The sequence below is a fragment of the Cyprinus carpio genome, chromosome B18 (assembly GCF_018340385.1).
Source record: "Cyprinus carpio isolate SPL01 chromosome B18, ASM1834038v1, whole genome shotgun sequence".
Classification (NCBI taxonomy): domain Eukaryota; kingdom Metazoa; phylum Chordata; class Actinopteri; order Cypriniformes; family Cyprinidae; genus Cyprinus; species Cyprinus carpio.
In genome coordinates this window covers 12,370,645-12,391,638 of record NC_056614.1, presented here as the reverse complement: position 1 = coordinate 12,391,638, position 20,994 = coordinate 12,370,645, and the positions used below count along the sequence as shown (strand labels likewise).

General features: G+C 36.8%; 1 protein-coding gene across 15 annotated transcripts in view; it reads left to right on the top strand.

The window, feature by feature from the left end:
* Window positions 1–20,994, top strand: part of LOC109055440 (ryanodine receptor 1-like) — a 95,281-nt gene that overhangs the window by 59,915 nt on the left and 14,372 nt on the right. For 8 of the 15 annotated variants that reach the window (XM_042743863.1, XM_042743857.1, XM_042743861.1 and 5 more), the window contains exons 71-89: window positions 1,449–1,536; window positions 1,798–1,890; window positions 2,238–2,252; window positions 5,835–6,005; window positions 6,568–6,627; window positions 6,711–6,845; window positions 6,934–7,046; window positions 7,128–7,224; window positions 7,301–7,407; window positions 8,652–8,703; window positions 8,788–8,868; window positions 12,512–12,611; window positions 14,710–14,789; window positions 14,922–14,998; window positions 15,176–15,249; window positions 16,214–16,231; window positions 20,108–20,188; window positions 20,648–20,736; window positions 20,863–20,991. In XM_042743863.1, the coding sequence (XP_042599797.1) occupies window positions 1,449–1,536; window positions 1,798–1,890; window positions 2,238–2,252; window positions 5,835–6,005; window positions 6,568–6,627; window positions 6,711–6,845; window positions 6,934–7,046; window positions 7,128–7,224; window positions 7,301–7,407; window positions 8,652–8,703; window positions 8,788–8,868; window positions 12,512–12,611; window positions 14,710–14,789; window positions 14,922–14,998; window positions 15,176–15,249; window positions 16,214–16,231; window positions 20,108–20,188; window positions 20,648–20,736; window positions 20,863–20,991 (1,660 nt within the window). The remainder of the gene's footprint in view (window positions 1–1,448; window positions 1,537–1,797; window positions 1,891–2,237; window positions 2,253–5,834; window positions 6,006–6,567; window positions 6,628–6,710; window positions 6,846–6,933; window positions 7,047–7,127; window positions 7,225–7,300; window positions 7,408–8,651; window positions 8,704–8,787; window positions 8,869–12,511; window positions 12,612–14,709; window positions 14,790–14,921; window positions 14,999–15,175; window positions 15,250–16,213; window positions 16,232–20,107; window positions 20,189–20,647; window positions 20,737–20,862; window positions 20,992–20,994) is intronic. The other 7 variants (XM_042743860.1, XM_042743869.1, XM_042743859.1 and 4 more) reach the window with 6 other exon arrangements.

The following is a 20,994-nucleotide window of genomic DNA, read 5'->3' as shown; positions in this document are numbered from 1 at the left end:
GCAGGAAGATTTTATGGTCCAAGTACTATTTTAAGTATTATTTTTGTTACAAGATTACCAACCGAAGTAACTTCAGATACTTTAAAGCCTTTGTAGTAATAAAGGCCCATTCATACCAATAACAACAACTATATTAGCGTCCATACCAATGGAGTCCAGGTACCGTTTTAGGCTTTATTTTTGTTACAAGAGCACCAACAAATGTACATTTAGACACTTTGAAGTCTTTGCAGAGTAAAGGCCTTTCACACCAAGAACAATAACTGTAGTAGCGTCCAAACCAATAGATGATAACATTCTGTTTATTATAAGCGCATGTCACAGTTTTGTAGTCTGCTGCTTGAAATACATAAAGGGATAGTTCACCCAAAATAAAAATTTTCTGTTGATTTACTCACAAGGAAGGAAATCCAAAGAAAGTCCAAGATGTAGGTGATTTTTTTTTTCAGTAGAAAAGAAGATTTATCTGAAACCAAGGTCCTTGGTATGATGGCCCAGTAGTGCACAACACTCTGAAATCTCCACAACACAACAAAATTGCCACATAAAGCAGACTAATTTTATTGTGTTGTGTTAATGTCGCTGTGTTCTGGCTTGTTGCCATAGTGTTGTGCGAGTTTTGTTGTGTTGTGGTTTCTTTGCACTGTGTTGCAAATTGTTTTCGTTGTGTTGTGGCTTGTTTACATTGTGTTGTGCTAATTTCCTTGTATTGCAGCATGTTTATGTTGTGTTTTGCTAATTTCGTTGTGTTGCAGCTTGTTTACATTCTGTTTTGCTAATTTCATTGTGTTGCGGCTTGTTTACGTTGTGTTGTGTTAATTTCATTGTGTTGTGGCTTGTTTCCATTATGTTGTGTTAATTTCATTGTGTTGTGGCTTGTTTACGTTGTGTTTTGCTAATTTCACTGTGTTGCGCCTTGTTTACGTTATGTTGTGGCACGTTTCCATTGTGTTTTGCTAATTTCATTGTGTTGCGGCGTGTTTACGTTGTGTTTTGCTAATTTCATTGTGTTGAAGCTTTTTTACATTCTTTTTGCTAATTTCATTGTGTTGAAGCTTTTTTACATTCGGTTTTGCTAATTTCATTGTGTTGCAGTTGTTTACTTTGTGTTTTGCTAATTTTGTTGTGTTGCGCACTACTGGGCCACCGTACCTTGGTGATTCATAAAATGCAAGTCAATGAAAGAGGCAAATCAAGATTAATATCTGTGGCTCCTGACAATATACTGAGGTCTAATGAAGCCAAACGATCAATATTTACAACATAATTGGAAAAAAAAAAATCTTACAGTCATTAAAACAATATTGTTGCTCTGTAGCTGTGGTGTGGACTTCTCTATTTTCATAGAATTAGAACTACTATTAAAGCTTTATGGTTACTGTTATAGTTATCATCCTTTGTGTGAATGACTGTGGTTCTGGAGATTTGGTTCTTTCTGTCGTTTAAAGGGCGAGGTGGTTGACTTGTCCTGACCCTGATGCTGAGGACCTCTTCAGGATGGTTGGAGAAGTCTTTATCTTCTGGTCCAAATCTCACGTAAGTCTGTTTTTCCCTTTCTATAATTAAAATCCCATTGTATTGTCTCATGTCTAGTTTCTTCTCACCTCTTTGTCTCCTTGTCTCCTCCAACACGTCTTTAACATCTTATCTCATCTTGACCCTTCTCATCTCTTCTGATTTCTTTTCATCTTGTCTTCTCTTGTTTATTGTACACTTCTCTTATGTCCTTTTGTTTCTTCTCATCTCTCCTCCCATTTATTTCCACTTTTCTAATAACTATTTTATTATTCTTTACAGAATTTCAAACGCGAGGAGCAGAATTTTGTGGTGATGAATGAGATCAACAACATGTCCTTCCTCACCGCTGACAGCAAAAGCAAGATGAGCAAGGTGAGTTTGTCCACTTACTGCTGCTCACAACTGTGCAAAATTTACATTTGAGTTTAAACATAAAATAAACGTAAATGTAAAAGTTGTGTACCTTCTCCATCATGTCAAAATGTTATTTTATAATTGATTTCTAGAATTTCTTTTAATTAAATGAAAATTTTTAGATTTGTTAAAAATCCATTTCTTCAGACGACTGCTGACCTCATGTCCTGTTCAGGACAGACACTGTTTCTACTCTCACAGTGGGTTTATAGATCCATTGATGTTTTTCCTGTCTGTGAGGGTTTAAGTTTTAACAGAGCTGTCTCTCTCTGTGTCCTGTCTCGCTGTGGATTCGGGGTGTGTAGGGCGGAGACGGAGAGGTCAGACCGTGTTTCTGCACGATAAAAAGAGCTGTGCTGATCGCATGGCGCACAAGCAGGGCTTTTCATCAAACTCCCACACACTGGCAAACACACATTTACACAACAGCCAAAAATCCATACCCTCATTCACAGCCAGTGTGTGTTAGGTTTGTTGATTCCTTGTTTGATGAAAGCCCTCAGCCATAGACTTTAGTCTCAGGATCATGGCACCCCTTTTCAGCTGGATCTTTAACTCTCGCTGGATCTGAGTTCCATCATCCTGACAGTGATTTTGATTGATGTGCATCTGATGGATTTTGACTGCTGCAAGTTCTTGCAGACTTGTCTGGTTCCTTTTCTTTCTTTTAGTGCTGTTGTCCAGTTTGATGTTAATGTTTGATGTTACTGTTTTTTCCCCACAAGCTCTGGTGGTGATGCTCCCTCACTAGGAGCAAAAAACTCATTATCAAAAATACATTGTCAAACCATTACCCATCACTTAATCTTCACCGATTTCAGGGAAATGTATGAGCTCATTGTTAATGTAGGGAGGGAACATGACTTTTCCTATAAAGGGAACAGTTCTCATTACATCTCTCATCTAATATTTCCCTCCCTTTGTTTAATTTACTGTATCCAATTAAATGGTACTCTCTGCTTCTTTCATTTGATTAATGTGACTTTTGTGTCCATTCTGTTGACAAGTTATTAATTGACATGTTACCCAAACCCAACTCACTTGCTCACTTCCCTAAAAAGTTTGTCTCTGTTAGGTGTTAGCTAGTACATTGATACTATTCAATTTGCAGGATACCACCTCCTCCTCTGTGCTGTGAGACGGCCATTACTGTAGCACCATCTGTTATCTCCTCTCCATGGGTGCCCCTCTCTGCTGAATACATTCAGAATACATTCATTTCATCTCTTTTGGTCTCATCTCCCTACTGATATCTGCTCTCATCTAGTCTAGTTTCTTCTCATTTTTTCTTTTCTCATTTCTCTTGTCCTTGTTTTCCTCTCTTGGCTTGTCTCATCTGCTTTTATCTAGGGCTAAATGATTAATTGAAATAAAATTGAACATGGTTGTTATCAAATGTGTTTATTAAATTACAATGACTGTGATTTACTAAAACAAACAATATACACTACGTTTTTCAAAGTAAAGCTTAGCACTGTCTTCATTTACACGTGAGCAGCTCATGAGCCAGTGTTTTTAGTATCTCCATCTCTGCATGTGCTGAGTTTGCATCTTTTATAACATGCATTTAAAAATGCAACACAAAATACCAAAATGTTACCCAGATTTAAAGGGGTTTAACATCTGAACATAAAGAAAATGAGACACAAATATTAGTATTGTAATTTTACAGTAGTGTAAAATATATATATTTTTATCTTTACAGTGAAGTGATTGTATTACAATAATATTTCTTCTATATATTTTGTTATATAATAATTATAAAGATGATGTTAGTAAGTATTATTTTATAGTTATATTGAGATATATTCACAGATTTTTTAACAAAGGAAGTGCTGCAGCTCTGATGTCAAAATCTGTAAGACTAATTTGCCACAGGTTCCTTGAGATTTTTAAAGGGGTCATATGATGCAATTTAAAATTGTCCTTTCTCTTTGGAGTGTTACAAGCTCTTGGTGAATAAAGAAGATCTGTAAAGTTGAAAAGACTGAAGTCTCAAATCTAAAGAAATATTCTTTATAAAAGTTGAGACTCGTCCACGCCCCCCTTAAACGGCTCATTCTAACACGCCCCCACATCTCTATGTCAGTATGTGGGAAGGTTTGCATAACACTGCCCAAATGTTCACACAAAGAAAGAAGGCGTACCTTTTATTCTCGTTGTAGTATTGTTGTTGCCGCCGCCACCATGTCATATAGACGCTGTGTGAAAAGCGAAACTACTTTGTTTGGGCTTCCAAAAGAGGACGATATCCGCTTCGTCATGCCTGGAGCTGATCCGTGCTGGTTGCTGAGGAAATACATCAACTTTGCACTCGGCGAATCAAAGTGGTGGACGAAGCGGTTATCGTCCTAGAAATCATGCTTATATCACGTTTATGAAGAGTTTTATGTTTATGTCTCGTCGCTTCGGCCGGACAAGGCATCACAATTTGTTAAGGGATGTAACATTTCCGTCACATGCTTGAAGCATTCGACCAAACACAATGCACTGGATAGCTGGCCAATCACAGTACACCTTGCTTTTCAGAGCGATGAGCCTTGTAAAAAATCGACTTTCAGAAGGCGGGGCATAGAGGAGAAACAATTATGTACAGTATGTGGAAAATAATGTGTTTTTTTTTTTAACCTTAAACTGCATAAACATATTTCATTACACCAAATACACAAAATAATGTTCTTTTTAGCGGCATCATATGACCCCTTTAAAATTAGGCTTCTTTTAAATTGCTGAGTAAAATAAGGTCTTATTAATAAGGTAAACATAACTTGACGGTAGTTTGGCATTTTGTTGTACAGTGTAAATTGCACACACTCACACCCTAAACGTTCTTCTGTAGTTAGTTATTAAACATATGAAGAGTTTATTTGCAAAAACAGACAACTTCCTTTTTTACGTTTACAGTATGGGTGTGTGTAATTCACGTTTTAGACCAAAACATCAAAGTATTGCTATTTATGTTTGCCACTGACCTTATTTCACTCATGAAATTAAAAAAAACATTATAAAAACCAATAGACAAAAAAAAAAAAAAAAAAAAACAGAGGGAACCAGGGACAAATTAGTCTTCCAGGTCTTGATGTCATAGCTGCCGAACTCTATTTTGCAGCCCTACCAACAGGCACAGCAAACCTGGAGCTCTTTAAAATTAATTTAATGAAATGAAATACCCCCGCCCCCCGAAATGTGCAGCCCTAGTCTCATCTCTCTTCTCCTCTTATCTTGTCTAGTCTCCTCTCTTCTCCTCTCATGTCTCGTCTTGTCTAGTCTCTTCTCATCTTCTTTTTGCTCTTATCTTGGATCTCATCTCATGCTGAAAAGCCAGAGGGAGCTCTTGTTGTAGAAGGCAACAGTCATTAATGACGTCTTACAGGCACAGACTCAGAGAGTGTGTGTGAGGGATGGAGCGGCCCCAAAGCCTAGTGTTGTTTTTAAGTGTGCAGTGCTAAAGGTTTGGCAACCTTACACCACTAACAATGAGACTGCTGTATGTTTAGCTCTAACATTTCCTAATAGACTGACTGATAAAACATGTCCTTGAAGCATGGTGTTATTTTCCCTCAGTGCTAGTTTGGTCAATTTCCCCATTTCCTTCTTAATCTATAAAACATAGTAAGTAGCCACCATTAACACATTATTTAACCAAGTAAAAGCTGTAGCTAATCATCAACTATTCAGAAAGCAAGACACTTACAGAAGGGAGATGTTTACAGAGAATTGTTTCTGTTTTTTAGTTTATTCACTTAGAAAGCATCCTTCTAATGACTGTTTTTGTCAATCAAATCAGTCTTTCCTAAAACAAATCCATATTCTTTTCCCAAAACAGTCTGTTTGCGGCAAAAACACGTCTTTCTATGTAAAAGCATCCTTGTGTCAGTCTTAACTCTGCAGAGTTTTTATAGGGTGGAGGCTCAGATGTTGAGCGGACCAAGAAGAAGCGCCGCGGGGACCGTTATTCCGTTCAGACCTCGCTGATTGTAGCGGCCCTGAAGAAACTGCTCCCCATCGGCCTCAACATGTGCTCCCCTGCAGACCAAGAGCTCATAAACATGGCCAAGATCCGCTACTCTCTGGTATTTAGCCATATGTTTAGCCATATAGTTTGATTAGGACAGTTGATTTACTGCCAAACAACACAAGAAAACTCTTATACTACTGTTCAGAACTTTGCTGCTTAATATATTTTGTGCAAATCTTAATTTATTTGAAAGTCATTTGATTTAAAAGTACAGCATTTATTTGAAATACATTTTTGGTTGCACTTTATTTTACAGTATGTGTACTTACAGTGTATTTATCTAAGAAAGTTCTGGTAATACAAGGTAACTACATGGGGTAGGGTTAGGGGTAGGGTTTAGGGGTAGGTTCAGGGTTAGTACCTAGTTATTACATAGTTATTGTAATTACTATAATAAGTACATAGTATGTACATAAGGAACAGGATTGTAAAATAAAGTGCTACCACATTTTTTGTATCATTATAAATGTCTTTATTGTCACTTTCAATCACTTTTTTTTGATTAGTAAAAAATGAATATAAAAAAAACTATTTCTTTCTTAACCCAAACCTTTGAAAGATAGTGTGCAATGAGTACTATCAATTTTGCTGACTCTTTGGTGATTTGAATGTTACAGAAAGACACAGACGAGGAAGTGAGGGAGTTTCTGCAGAATAACCTGCATTTACAGGGAAAAGTAAGTACAGACACAGCCAAGTGAAGAGAACGTCTTAAGTATAGTATAAGTGTCTGTGAGTACACATCTCTGTCTGTTTGTAGGTTGAGGACCCATCTATGCGCTGGCAGATGTCTCTGTATAAGGAGACCTCAGGTAAAGCTGAAGACGCTGATGCACCGGAGAAGGTTGTGAAGAGAGTTCAGGAAGTTTCGGCTGTTCTCTATCACATTGAGTTGGTGAGGCCTGTTTCCACGTATACATGAAGTTACACGCTTATTTTCCTCAATCTTAAGCCATTTCTTCCTCTTTTTTGTCTTCCTTCAGACTGAGCGTCCATTCAAATCCAAGAAGATGGTTTGGCACAAGCTTCTGTCCAAACAGCGTCGCAGGGCAGTAGTGGCCTGCTTCAGAATGACACCGCTGTACAACATCCCCAGGTAAGACACATATAACCTTACTTTAATGCTGTCCAGGAGTATAGTGGGATGCACAGACTTATTTTTCCTTTTTTTTTCTAGGCACCGGGCATCTAACATGTTCCTTAATGGTTACAAGCGCAATTGGATTGAAAATGAGGGCTACTCTTTTGAAGACAAGATGATCGATGACTTATCTGTAAGTCTGTAAATCCATTTACACTCCCTGAGTAAACCCTCTTGAGAGCAGTTTGTTAATAGTGTTGTTTTTGCAGAAAGCAATGGAGCAGGAAGAAGAAGAAGAGGAAGAAACCGAATCAAAACCAGACCCCCTTCATCAGCTCATCCTTCACTTCAGCCGAACAGCTCTCACCGAGAAAACGTAAGCAAATCGCTCTGCAGTTTAGTGAACGGAATTTCTTGAAGGGATTTCTTGACAGTATTTCTTCTTAATTAAAGTCAGAATTATCTATATAGCGCTTTTTATAATTCACAGAAATAAACAGGAAAAAAAACAGTTTCAAAATCGATCAGTTATGAAATTACTTTAATTTCAGATGCAAGGCAGCTCTACCGAAGACAGTTGCAAATATTCAGTTCAAATTAGTACAAAGTTGATTCAGTTTAGTTTTTATAACAGTGTTGCAACGGTCGTCAATTATGAAGGAAATTCAGTTCAGCTAATAACAGCTCCACATTGTCATTATTCAATATAAGTTATTTCAATGTTGAACTAAGAGCTTAAATTAGTTTAACAGTGTCAGTGTTGCTAAGATAATCAAATATTAAATTCAATTCAGCTGTAAAGCAGCTCTACAGAAGGCAATAGTATTCATATTCAGCTCAAGAAATTTTAATATTGATTCAGCTCAGTTTAATGACGGTCAATAGCCCCTTTCACACCGCAATACAAGTAAATTGCCGTAAAATTATCGAAACGACTTTACCAGTGAATACAAAAATGCACTGTTCACACAGGCAAGGACGTTTTGTCATTTTACCAGTAAAGCGCCATTCACACATCAATTTTCAAAATACCTGTAAATTCTGTGACATCATTACTGGAAATGACCTCTAAGTAGCTGCGCCCCCTGGTGTTGTGTTCGTAAACATGGAGGGGTATACACAGTCAGTGTTTTTGTTGATGTTTTCATTTTTGCATCAAATGTTCACATTCATGCAGCTGCATTTGGCATCGTATTGGATGACTTCAAACCGAACTACACTGCGCAGAGTAAATGTGTCATCTGCATCAGAATGTTATGATTGGCCCAGAGTAGATGTCTTATGTCAGTGCGTTCTGAATTCTTACATGCTCATACCGGCAATCTTGTTCTGTGTTCACACACAATTTAACTTCTCATATTGTTAAATTAGTTCTGGCATTCGTTCTGTATTTTTTAAAAGGTCCTGTTCACACTTGATCTCTTAATGGTAATTTACTGTAAAGACTGCATGTGTGAAAGGGGCTAATGTTGCAAAGTTAATTAATTTTGACATAATAATCCAGCTCAATTCATTTAAAAAAAAAGACTTTTTTGATCTCATCTGATAGTGTCAGAACTAAATAGTCAGGTAGGAGTCAAACTGATCATATTTCTGACATTTGTTTCATCCTCACTGCAGTAAACTTGAAGTGGATCATCTATATATGTCATACGCTGATATAATGGCAAAAGTAAGTCATGAATCTAACTTTAAGACTTTTATGTCTTTGTTTAAAGATGTAATGCGAGCTAACCTTACGTATCTCTCTGTTCAGAGCTGCCACATTGGTGAGGAGGACGAAGGGGGAGAGGAGGGGGGCGAGGAGCCATCCTTTGAGGTGCGACAGACAGAGATGGTATGGGGGGGCCTGGGGCTGGGGCCATGGGAGTCAGCGGAGCCAGCAGCTACAGCTACAGCTCCTTCCACGCACTGAGTGAACACGTCCAGAACCACTGCACCCCGCACACTCGATGCCTCTCACTGTGCCTCTCATCCTTTCAACTCTCCTCTGTCTCTTTTTCTCTTTTCTCTTTATACTTGTTGTGGACTGATCTGTGCACTCCTTTGCTGGATTCTGAGTCTTTGCCTCTTTAACAGTTTATCTTTGTGTTATTGCATGACTTGAGCGAGTGCAGAGAGATGGCTGCACACAAAACAGATGAAAAAAAAACAAAAAAACAGAACAAGACATGCTGAACACATCACAGTTTTGACCAATTTGGCTTCATTTGTAGACCGGCAACAATAAACAGGAAGCTAATAGAGGTGTGAATAGTTTTTCTAGCACTTTCTCCCAGCTGGGAGGCCAATAATGCAAAAATATTAGCAAAATAAGCTGCCTCAGCCCTCAAAACAGCGTTGTTGTTCTCTCAGGCTGTTTAGAGTAGTGTAGTATAAGCGCTGTTGATGATTTCTGCAGTGTGTGTTTGTGTGTGAGATTTAAGTACGCACTCATACACACACTCACCAAACACCTTAACTGGTCTCCTAATACATTACCAGTCCCACCTCTCCAGAACCCTTTCTTCTCTGTGTTTGTAGGCAGTCGCCTGTAGTTTTCCATTCTGTCTGCATCTTTTGCATCTCAGTTTTACTGACCTACTAACCCTGAGGGCTTGTTGACTTTTTTGTCCTTGCTGATACGATTTAAATTCAGAAAATATATCTTCACCTTCTTACCTGGCCAAAAAGATTCAGGATGTGGGAGCTTCACTTGCTCCATTCCATAACCTTGTGAGCTCACCCAAAAATGAAATTTACAGCTTCATTTATTTCCCCTCAATCCATCTTAAGTGTATATGACTTTCTTCATTCAGATGAATCCAATCGAAGTTATATAAAAAAATGTCCAGGCTCTTCCAAGCTTTATAATGACAGTGAATGGGTGTTGATATTCAGTAGTCAAATAGAAGTCCAATAAAGTGTAACCATCCATCATAAAAAGTACTCCACATGGGGGTAAATAAAGTGTATTGAAGAGAAGTGAACTGATGCATTTTTGTAAGAAAAATAACCATATTTTAAACGTTATAAACCGTAATCTCTAGATTCTGCTAACTGTCGTATGAGACATACATGCTTTTTTTCTAAAAATCATAAGGTTTTTGTATGATCCTCATTGTATGAATTTATCTAAAATCACCGCCTCAAAAAATAGTTACACTTTCCCTTCATGCTCAACCATAAATGGCTTCAACAATAAAATTTAGTTTTTAGAAAATTTACAGTATGTTTAATAATTATTATTATTGACTATTGTTAATATCCAAATAATGCAAGAATAATTTGAAAATAAACATAAGACTTAGGGCCAGATTTACTAACAGCTTGCGCCAGCGCAAACCATCTTTTGGTGTTAAAATATTATGGTCAGGATTTACTAAAAGTGCGCAGTGAAGAATTAGAGCTGAAAAGGCGTGACCAGTTATTTTTGCGCCTGACCTTATTGGATATGCATTTCTACGAGTTTCCCTTTCAGATGCAAAATAAAAATTAAAATGAATCACACAACGCGATTTACTAATATTTGAGCTTTACCATTATTTAACGCCCAAAAAAACATGTCTTAAAGCTGGCGGTAATTTGCGCTGCTCTTGGTAGATTGTGCTGGTCATTATGGAAATGATCTGTCTGTGTTCTTTAATGTGCGCATTGTCAGTAAATCACCTGCAGAATTTTACCTTCCCATCAGCGCTTTTATGGAATTGCGGTCTAACACTAATTTGCCCTGTTTATTAAATCTGGCCCATAATATCTATTGTTTACTCAAATTACACAGATTAATTTTGGCTTTAATAGTATTTTAACATCTGTCTGTCATCTAGTAATCATGATAACTGCGACATGGCATGAACGCTGCATAATTGTAATAGGAGTATTATAGAATATGTGTGTATTGGTGGTGAAGGTTTTATGAAGGCTGACAGAATTTTCTGGATTTAGATCAGGCCTGTATGTGATGACCTTGTGTGTCTCCAAAAGTGTCTCCATGTCTTTTGTTTTGAATTGGAACAAATCTTTTTCTCTGTACTCACCAAAGACTACAGTAAAAGCCTGCACAGACACACACAAACACATTCAGAGCATCACATTACAGAAAAAACACACTTGACATATTTCCATCTTAAACAACAGGTAAAAAACACACAATTAATTACAAAGACTATCAATACAGTATTAAATCACACAAATTGTAGGACATGGCCTGGCTCTCAGGGCGGGGTGGGAGTGGGTGGGGCTTCATGCTGGGATTGGGACGCTTGGGTGCTTTTAGGGGTGGGTTCAGCTTGATGCATTGTATGTACTTGTATAATCCTTTTTGTCAACAGGGTATCATCACCACCAAATTTCAAATGGGTCACTTCGATAAATGTTCAACTCTACAGAGAACATTTTCATCCGTTTATTGTGAGATATATTATTGTTGTGAATATGCCGTAACAATATGCTACATATACAGTGTAATATGCTAAGTAGTCTCTAAAACATTGAAAATTAATAACAGTCTCAGACAAGAATTCATGATACAATAACTTCTAAAAAGTAGCCAATACTGTAGTATACTCAAATGCTTTTAGTTTTGGTTTCACTAGTGCAGTTTTAACATAAAAATAGATCTTTTATACACTACCGTACAAAAATTGGTAAATTAAAAAATAAATAAACATAATACTTTTATTCACCTATTTTATTCATGTTAAACTGATTGAACATTTAGAGTGTTAAGAAGATTTGTACAGTATTTCAATCAAATGCTGTTCTTTTGAACATTTTATTCATCATAAAAAAAAAATATTAAAAAAAAGTTTCCGCAAAACATTGAGCAGCACAACTTTACTTTTATTTATAAATTGAAAAATACCTTTTTTATTTCATACTTTGCTGGCATAAGCTGATTTAGCAGTTGTGGTGTGAGGGTTTGTAAGAAAGTACAGCACCCAGCTGTATAATGTAGTTTAAACAGAGGGAAGAGCCAGTAGTATCATACAAATTTGCCTCACTGTTCAGGGAGAGCAGGTCTGCTTGCTGTAGTCTAACGTTTGTGTCAGTCAGCAAACGTGAACGGCTCAAATAACGGACACATGACTAATAGCACTTGTGGTTTGGATGAGAAAGAGTGTGTAAGCTGTGTGTATGTGGATGGATGAAGAAAACAAGCATAAGTGCTAATTAAGAAGTGTAAACTGGTATTAAAATAGTCAGTTCACCACGTTCTCATTAATAATTTTAATACAAGACATTTTCTCAGGTATTCAGGGAAAAACCAAAAATAGAAACTCAAAAATAGCTTTTTTAAACTTTACAAAATATAACTTTTTTGAACTTTCCTAGATGAAATTTTAATCATCATCTTGTCATATATTACATCTAATTTGGTATTAAAATAGTGTAATGCTTAGTGTATGAGTGTGTGTGTGTGTGTGTGTTGGATGGTCGTGGGGCAGGGGTATTTAAAGCCAGGCATCATTATGACTGGACTGTTTGTGTTCATCTAATAGGAGAAGGAGATGGAAAAGCAGAGGCTTCTGTACCAGCAGTCCCGTCTACATGACCGCGGAGCGGCTGAAATGGTTCTGCAGATGATCAGTGCTTGCAAAGGTACACACACAATCACTTACAACACATGTATTTGGACTATGACAAAATAACATGCAATGTTTGCATCCAGCTGCCGCTGATCGCAGCACAAGTATAACTAGGCTGCAGGTGCAAAGCATACTCAGGTTTTGCTGAGGAGCCGAGCTGGTAACCCGGCCGCTCAGTGGTTGTACAGCAGCTGTGGCAACAGTACATGACGTCTCCATTCCCTCCTTCAGGGAACGAGGGTTACAAACTTAACCGAGACGTTCCCTTTCAGTCGGTCACGTCGGTGACTGACGAATTGGGATCCCTACCAAAGCGCCATGGATGCTGCCCCTTCCAGTGTCCTGCGCGAGTCTCATGTGCCCCTTTTTGGTGTAAGCTGGGGTTCTTAACAAGAAGGCCAGTCACTGTTGTCATAACACTACCCACTTAGTGAGATTAGATAACACTGAGAAAACATACCCATTCCACTTGGAACTGGAATGTTGCAGAAGCACTATCTTTCCCGAAAGAGGGTTTGGAAGCATTTATACATATGAACAACCGTTTAGGTGCATATGGAAGATTAGAGGTGATTGTTACCTTCTTGCAAGAGGCAGAAAGCCTGTTGGGGAAACACAGGCTCTGAGGCTATACCGTGAACTTTACACATATGGGATCCACTTAGGTCTCTACATATGGAACCTAGCCCTCTACCAATTCTCACGAATTCATTGAATGAGGGCCTGACATTGGACGTTCTACATTTACATTTACATTTATGTATTTAGCAGACGCTTTTATCCAAAGCGACTTACAGTGCATTCAGGCTAACATTTTTTACCTAGCATGTGTTCCCTGGGAATCGAACCCACAACCTTTTGCGCTGCTAACGCAATGCTCTACTACTGAGCTACAGGAACACCTGCAAGCGCTGCCCCACCGGAGGAGGCAGACCCAGCTTTAGCTTTGCTGTGTCCCGTCTGAGCCTTGAGATGGTACATAGACCAGACACAAAGCTTCAGGACCTCAGATCAGCTCTTTTATCTGTTATGGAGGCCAGCAGAAGGGGAATGTCATCTCTAAGCAGAGGTTGGCCCACTGGATAGTGGACGCCATCACCCTGGCTTATCAGGCACAGGGTGTGCTCCTAGCTCGTAGCACATGTTTTCTGGGATTTGTGATATCACAAATACCAATGAATGGGACAAGACCTGGTTGAGGTGCACTAGAGAAGGCAACGAGTGTTATCACTATGTCAGAGACACGCTAGCTTTCCCAAGGCAGACGAACTTAGAGTGGTTACAATCATCTGGGTTTAAATCGCGCTTAAATTGATTTGATTTTGACACAATATTTACACTGAAGCTCGCAGCAGGTGGCTATGGCAAGGGGCATGACATTTCCCGACCAGGTGCCGAGTGGAGCCAATCACAACACACACTGGCCCAGCTAACCAATCACACCACATTACGTATTTCAGAAGGCAGGGCTTCATTTGATACAGAAACTATTCAAGCCGTTCATGCCAGACTGGGAGAGAGGTGTTGTAATAATGTAAAATATGTGAAAAAAATGAGTTTTTCGAACAACCTAGTATTAGAGCCTGTTCTAGTACACCCCCAAAACAAAATCAAGACGTTGTAAAAGCATAATAGGACTCCTTAAAAAGTTATTTAGAATTTTCTATTCATCAAAGAATCCTGACAAAAAATAAATAAAAAATATGATTCCACAAATATATGGAGCAGCACAACTGTTTTAAACAACACAATCACAAGAAACATTTCCGACTTACCAAATCAGCACATTAGGATGGTTTCTGAATGTTCATGTGACAATAAAGACTGGAGTAATGGATTCAGCTTTTGCCTTTATAGGAATAAATTACATTTTAAAATATATTCAAATGAAACACATTTAAAATTTTAATAATATCTATGAATATTAGTGGTTTTACTGTAGTTTCGATCAAATAAATGCAGCCTTGGTAAGCATAGGGGACTTTTTACAAAAACAAAAAATCTCATTGGCCCCAAACTTTAGAACTGTAGTGTAGATCTTTATACTTTAAATTCCCTTACCAGTTTGACTTACAATCACACTAGCTTTGCTCTCTTGTAATGTGTTTTAGGTGAGACGGGAGCCATGGTGTCCTCTACTCTCAAACTTGGTATCTCCATCCTCAATGGTGGCAACAGTGATGTTCAGCAGGTCAGCTGATAGTACTCTATCTATTAGTCCAAGTAATATACCTGTGTAATTTCTTAAATGAAGTTACCATGCTAAGCTTAACAGATTAACTCAATGCAACATTGACAAAACTGTCTTGATGTCTTGTGACAGAGGATGTTGGACTACCTGAAAGACAAGAAAGATGTGGGCTTCTTCCTCAGCCTACAGGCTCTCATGCAAACCTGCAGGTACATAGGTGTCACTTTCTTTTATTTTATTGTTAACTTTAAAATGATAAGTATTATTTCTTTGATAATTATTGAACTATAGCAATATGTGCAACAAAAAAGTGTCTTCTGCAGTGCTGACTATTGGTATTCAGCAGACTGTAGATGTATATAATATGGCTTTTTGTTTGTTGACAGTGTTCTGGATCTGAATGCGTTTGAGAGACAGAATAAGGCCGAGGGTCTTGGGATGGTGTCAGAGGAGGGCTCAAGTGAGTCTAACATCACTGAGAACATCTCATAGATTTGCATCCTCCGATCTCTCGCCTTTTTAGTTATGAGTTTAGGACCTATTCACACTATATCTGAATTTTCAGCATGAAAAATTCAAAACATTCACAACATGATTTAAATGAGAACAGGAGTATATACTTACACACACACACACACACACACACACACATATATATATATATATATATATGCTGATTTATGATACTACTGTATGATGATCTGTGATGTTCTTTTTTTCATTCTTATATTTCTTAATCAGTATTTTTGTCTTATTTCTTGTATAAATATCTATCTTGAGAAGACAAATTGTATTGGATAATTCGACTTGTTTTCAGAAAATATATATTTTTAATGTTTATTTTCTTAGCCCATTGGCATTTTACATGTTTGAAGCATAAATCTAACAAAAGGTGCATACTTAAAAAAAGAATTTGAGAAAAATAAACTTAATTCAATATGTATTTATTTAAAACAAGTATTAATATTTCAGCTTTGCCTCTTTAAATATTTGTGTGTGTGTGTGTGTGTGTGTATATATATATATATATATATTGTATGTATGTATATATATATATATATATATATATATATATATATATATGTAAGTGCAAAAACTGAACAAAAGTATTGATTAAGGACATTATTTATTGCAGTTTTGTACTTTATGATGTGATTTTTTTGGTCCACAGGTGACATTTCCACTCTGTATGTGTAAGACTTAGACTGTTTGTGTTAGAGTGTTTAATGTGCATTATCTTTGTTTCTTACAGAACCATCCTAGTGTATCTGTTTGTATTAGTCTGTTATATTTCCCATGCCGGAAGCCTACAATCCTAAAATGTCCAACTCACTGCCTCTCTCTCTTTCTCCCTACCACCATCACTCCATTCCCAATCTCCCCGTATATGCCTCTCCTCTCCTTCTTTCCTCCTTGTTTTTCAGACATCAAGCTAGAACGTGGTAAATAATCTTGTCTCTATATATTTATTATCACTCCCTCTTTCCTTCTGTCCCATCTCCTCCTGTCTTCCTCCTTTTTTCAGCTCTTACATTGTGAAGATATCCTTTCATTGGTGTGTAGTTTACCTGCATTTCATTTCGCACTCAAGGGAACTTAAAAGAGAACTCTTCAGTCATTGCAAAGGTTTTGGGGCAGCCAACTCCTTTACGATTCTTATAAAACAAGAGATGGATTCCACATTATGTAACTGTAATGCAATTCTTCTGTTTTCAGAGAAGTTTTCTTTTACAGCTTGTCCTGTTATATGCAATGGCTGTAAAGTTTCTTTGCCCTTGAGTGCTCCGTCACAGATCTACTGTAACTCCAGCATTCACTGACTGATTGAGAGGAAAGAAAGACATTTGTCTTTTCTTTTCTGATCAGTTTTCTCTGAAGAGATCACAGAGAACTGTGGTGACCAGTGTCACCAAAACCATGAAATGATTTGCAGATGCAGGAGACTCCCCAAGTCCTTTATCCCCTAAAATGAGCCATCTAGCATTATTTGAACCATTCTTTCAAATAATGAGGTGTTGTGTTTACTTCAGAAGGACAAAAGCGTCTGACATGGCACAGTATTCTGTAGAAATTATTTAGTGTTTAGTCTCTAGAGCATTTTTTAACCTTCATTAATGGTCATCAGTAGCATTAACAAAACTCATCCATTTCATTCTTATAAAGTTTGCCCAGATTTGCTCTCCATAAATTGCTCTCCATAAAATTGTCCAAATCTTGTCTTACACCTCTTGTGCTTTGGACATGAATGATCGAGTCATTTTGAGTACCAAGTCATTTTGAGTAGAAGTGTGCTATTAGTTTATTAAGTAGGTTTACAATCAGCAGTCCTTAAAGTCCTCTAACTTTGTCTTAAGTCCCCCATGGTAAGATGTTATTTTGGGATGTTGTTTAAAATAGTAAGTATTACACATAATACTAGTGAAGTGCATGAGTACTCAGAAGTGACTCAAATGATTGATACATTAAATGATAATTGTACTTGCGAAAACAAGGAAAATAGAGACCTTGTTTTTAGTTTTTTACAATTACGACATTTTTTTGCCAGTGTTCAGCAAATATGAGAATGCATATATGAGGATGCATTCACTCTAAAGACATACCGATCAGACAGCCCATCTTGAAGCAAGCTCTTTAAAAAATAACTATTTAAAACCATGACAATAAAAAAATGTGACAGAGTTCTAAACCACGTCAAGTCAGTTAGAATGAAAAAAGTATGCGCTTATGATTTTTGTGTTCTTATCTGCAGGCAGCACAAAATGACCACTTTTGAGTATTTGAACATATATATATGATTTTTCAAGAATTGCACTAAGGAACATTTTTCTTAGTAGATATCTTAAGAAGATTTTCATGAATTTGACCCAGAACACTCAAGCAAATGCTTATCAATGTTAAACCTAAATTGAGTGATCCAGTTTTGAGAGCTTTATGGAGAGCATTTCTCTTGAAGGGTTAAACAGGCCTTCCATATTAATGGAAGCAACTGAAAGTTTAAATTAACAGCTTGCTGATTTAACATTCATTCATGCTTTATAGTTGACTTGACTTATATCCTACTAGCCAGTGCATCCTGAAACTATAGATGGCCAAAATGTAATGCATGATTTCTATGACCAAAAAAAATAAATAATAATAATTAGAATTACAACAGTATTTGTATTCATTATTATAATTGAATGAAATGATACTGTAATTGACAATACATTTGCATAAGTTAATTATTTGAAATGTGTTTTAATGACATAGCAGTGCACTTAAAAAGATGTAACCAGTGTTTTTTAATTCTAATTTAAATTATTTAAAGTTTTGAAATGTTTTAATTGTTTCAATGTTTTTTTTTTTTTAGCTAACCTCGTTTCCAGATACTCACTCTCGGACTGATGTATATTGGGCACTAAATCTGTGTGATGTGTATTAAATGTATTACTTCCCATTTCTTGACATCTTTGAATGTATCTTATTCAGAAAAAAAAGCTTAAGTTTTTATAAGATAATCAATTTTTTCCACACAATGGTATTTTTCATGTTTTTCTTATTAGTCTTACTCTTGTCAAATAGCATCTTATTCCATCACATGTACTTTGTAGCACATGACCTTTGGCTCATCTCTCCCCTCCACTTCTCTCCCACACCTCCAGGAGTGCAGTAGATCTGTTTTGCATGATTGTGGGTCTGTGTGCTGTTTTTTGTTCAGGTCTTGTCTGAGAAGACCAAAATTGTTCTCCATTTGTGTCCTTCATGAAGATCTCACTGTGTAGTGTGTCATTTCAGTGTCGTTGTGTTTATCCATGTTCCATGTTTGTTATATCCCTGTTCCATATTTTCAATGTGTGTGTGTGTGTGTGTCTACTAGTGTTGCCATTCTGAGAGAGGGGAGGGCTTTAGTCTGTGGATTCAATGTGGACATCAGGTCTCCGCCTCCCCTTTCCACGTTTGCTGCTCTGCTCTGCAGTCAACAGCTAAACGGATGTGCCACCGCAGGTCTTTGTGGTTCACTAACATGCTAATAGCTGGGCTGGAAGTGCTGTGAAGTGGTTATACTCACAGAACACATACACCCTAATCACCCTGAAAAGTGAAGGGATAGTTCACCCAAAAATGAAAATGATGTCATTATTCACTCATCCTTGTGTCGTCCCAAACCCATATGCTGTTATTTTGTTCTATGAAACAGAATTGATAAATGTCAACTAGCATTCAAAAGTTTGGGGGTCAATAAAAAATATGCAGAGATTATTCAGAAATGATGCATTAAATTGATCAAAAGTGACAGTCAAGACATTTATCAAATTAAAAAGATTTCTGTTTTAAATTAATGCTGTTCTTTTGAACTTTCTATTCATGAAAGGTCCTGAAAAAATGCACAGCACAAACATTTTCACCATTAATAACAATAAGACAAATTTCTTGAGCAGCAAATCAGCATATTAGAATGATTCTAAAGGAACATGTGACACTGAAGACTGGATTAATTATGCTGAAAATGGTTTTTACGTCACAGAAATATATTAAAAAAACCAAAACAGTTATGTTTAACTGTAATAGTATTTCACAGTGGTACTGTTTCACTCTATTTTAATCAAATAAATGTAGCATTAGTGAGCATAAGAGGCTTCTTTTAAAAACCATTAAAAAATCGTACTAACCCCTCACTTTTGAATGGTTTTGAATTAATCTACATGCTGTAAAATACACATATACATAGTTCAAACCTACTGTATATACTAATATCATCAATACGTTAGTATATCAATATACTATATTATATACTATCTATCATAACAATATACTAAGTATAATTCAAATCTGTTATCGTTTGAGACTTACTAAAAGTACAATTGCAGGGTATTTTAATAAGTACATAAATATGATGTTTTTGTAGTATACTTAGCATGAAATAAATGTATTTCAAATTTATTTTAATATATTTATTTTTCACTTCCCTTCTGCCGGAACTCAAATGGCATGGAAAATAGCATATGGGTTTAAAATAACACAAGGGAAGTAAACAATGACAGGAGTTTTATTTTGAGGTTAACTAGCTCTGTAATATAAACAAGAAAAGAAAATTGTCTATCTGCATAAGAATGGTCTGGTCATATTCCTATCTAGAGATATTTTGTCACATTTTAGTTCACAAATTAACCATTTTAATCTTTGAAATTAATTATAAAAACAATTTATGTCTATTAATTCACCACTTTATTTTCGCATTTAGAGGTCTCTAGTGTAGTTCAAACTCTCATCCAGTAAAGCACTGTACAGGAGTTCTTCTCACACATTCATGCTGTGTGTATGTGTGTGTCCCTGTTTAGAAGAGAAAGTGATGGCGGATGATGAATTCACTTGTGACCTTTTTCGCTTCCTGCAGCTGCTCTGTGAAGGCCACAACAACGGTGAGCTTCCTGAGATGTAGACTAATACTTCCTCCCCCACTTCTGTTTACTCGCTGTAGTGTCTGAAGAGAAAATCATGAAATCATAAAAAGATTTGTTCCCAAAAACAAGAATTCCTCATCACATCTCAAAGCCCTTGCCTTTACATTTACAATTTACATTATATTTATGCATTTAGCAGACGCTTTTATCCAAGCGCAAGGCTAACACATTTTTTGACCTAACATGTTCCCTGGGAATCGAACCCACAACCTTTTGCGCTGCTAACGCGATGCTCTACCACTGAAATTAATAAAATTAACAGAAAAATTGCTGTTTTTTTAATAAAATAAATGCAGCCTTGGTAAGCACAGTGACTTCTTTCAAAGGCATAAAAAAAAATCTGCAATGAAATGAAAATGTGTGAAATGCCTAATTATTTAAAAGAACAGCTGGTTTTGCATTACCATCTTTCTCCAGATTTCCAGAACTATCTGCGCACGCAGACAGGCAGCACAACTACGATCAACATCATCATCTGCACGGTTGACTATCTGCTTAGACTGCAGGTATAGCTTCATCTCACCTGTCTTTCTCTACATATACAAGCACCAAAAGTATTTGGACACTTAAAAATGTGTTAATGGCATATAAAGTGAATATTTGTCCTCACTCTGTCTTCTTTTCTGTCTCAGGAGTCTATCAGTGACTTCTACTGGTATTACTCTGGGAAGGATATCATTGATGAACCAGGCAAGAGAAACTTTTCGAAGGCAATGACGGTGGCTAAACAGGTTTTCAACAGCCTGACAGAGTATATCCAGGTA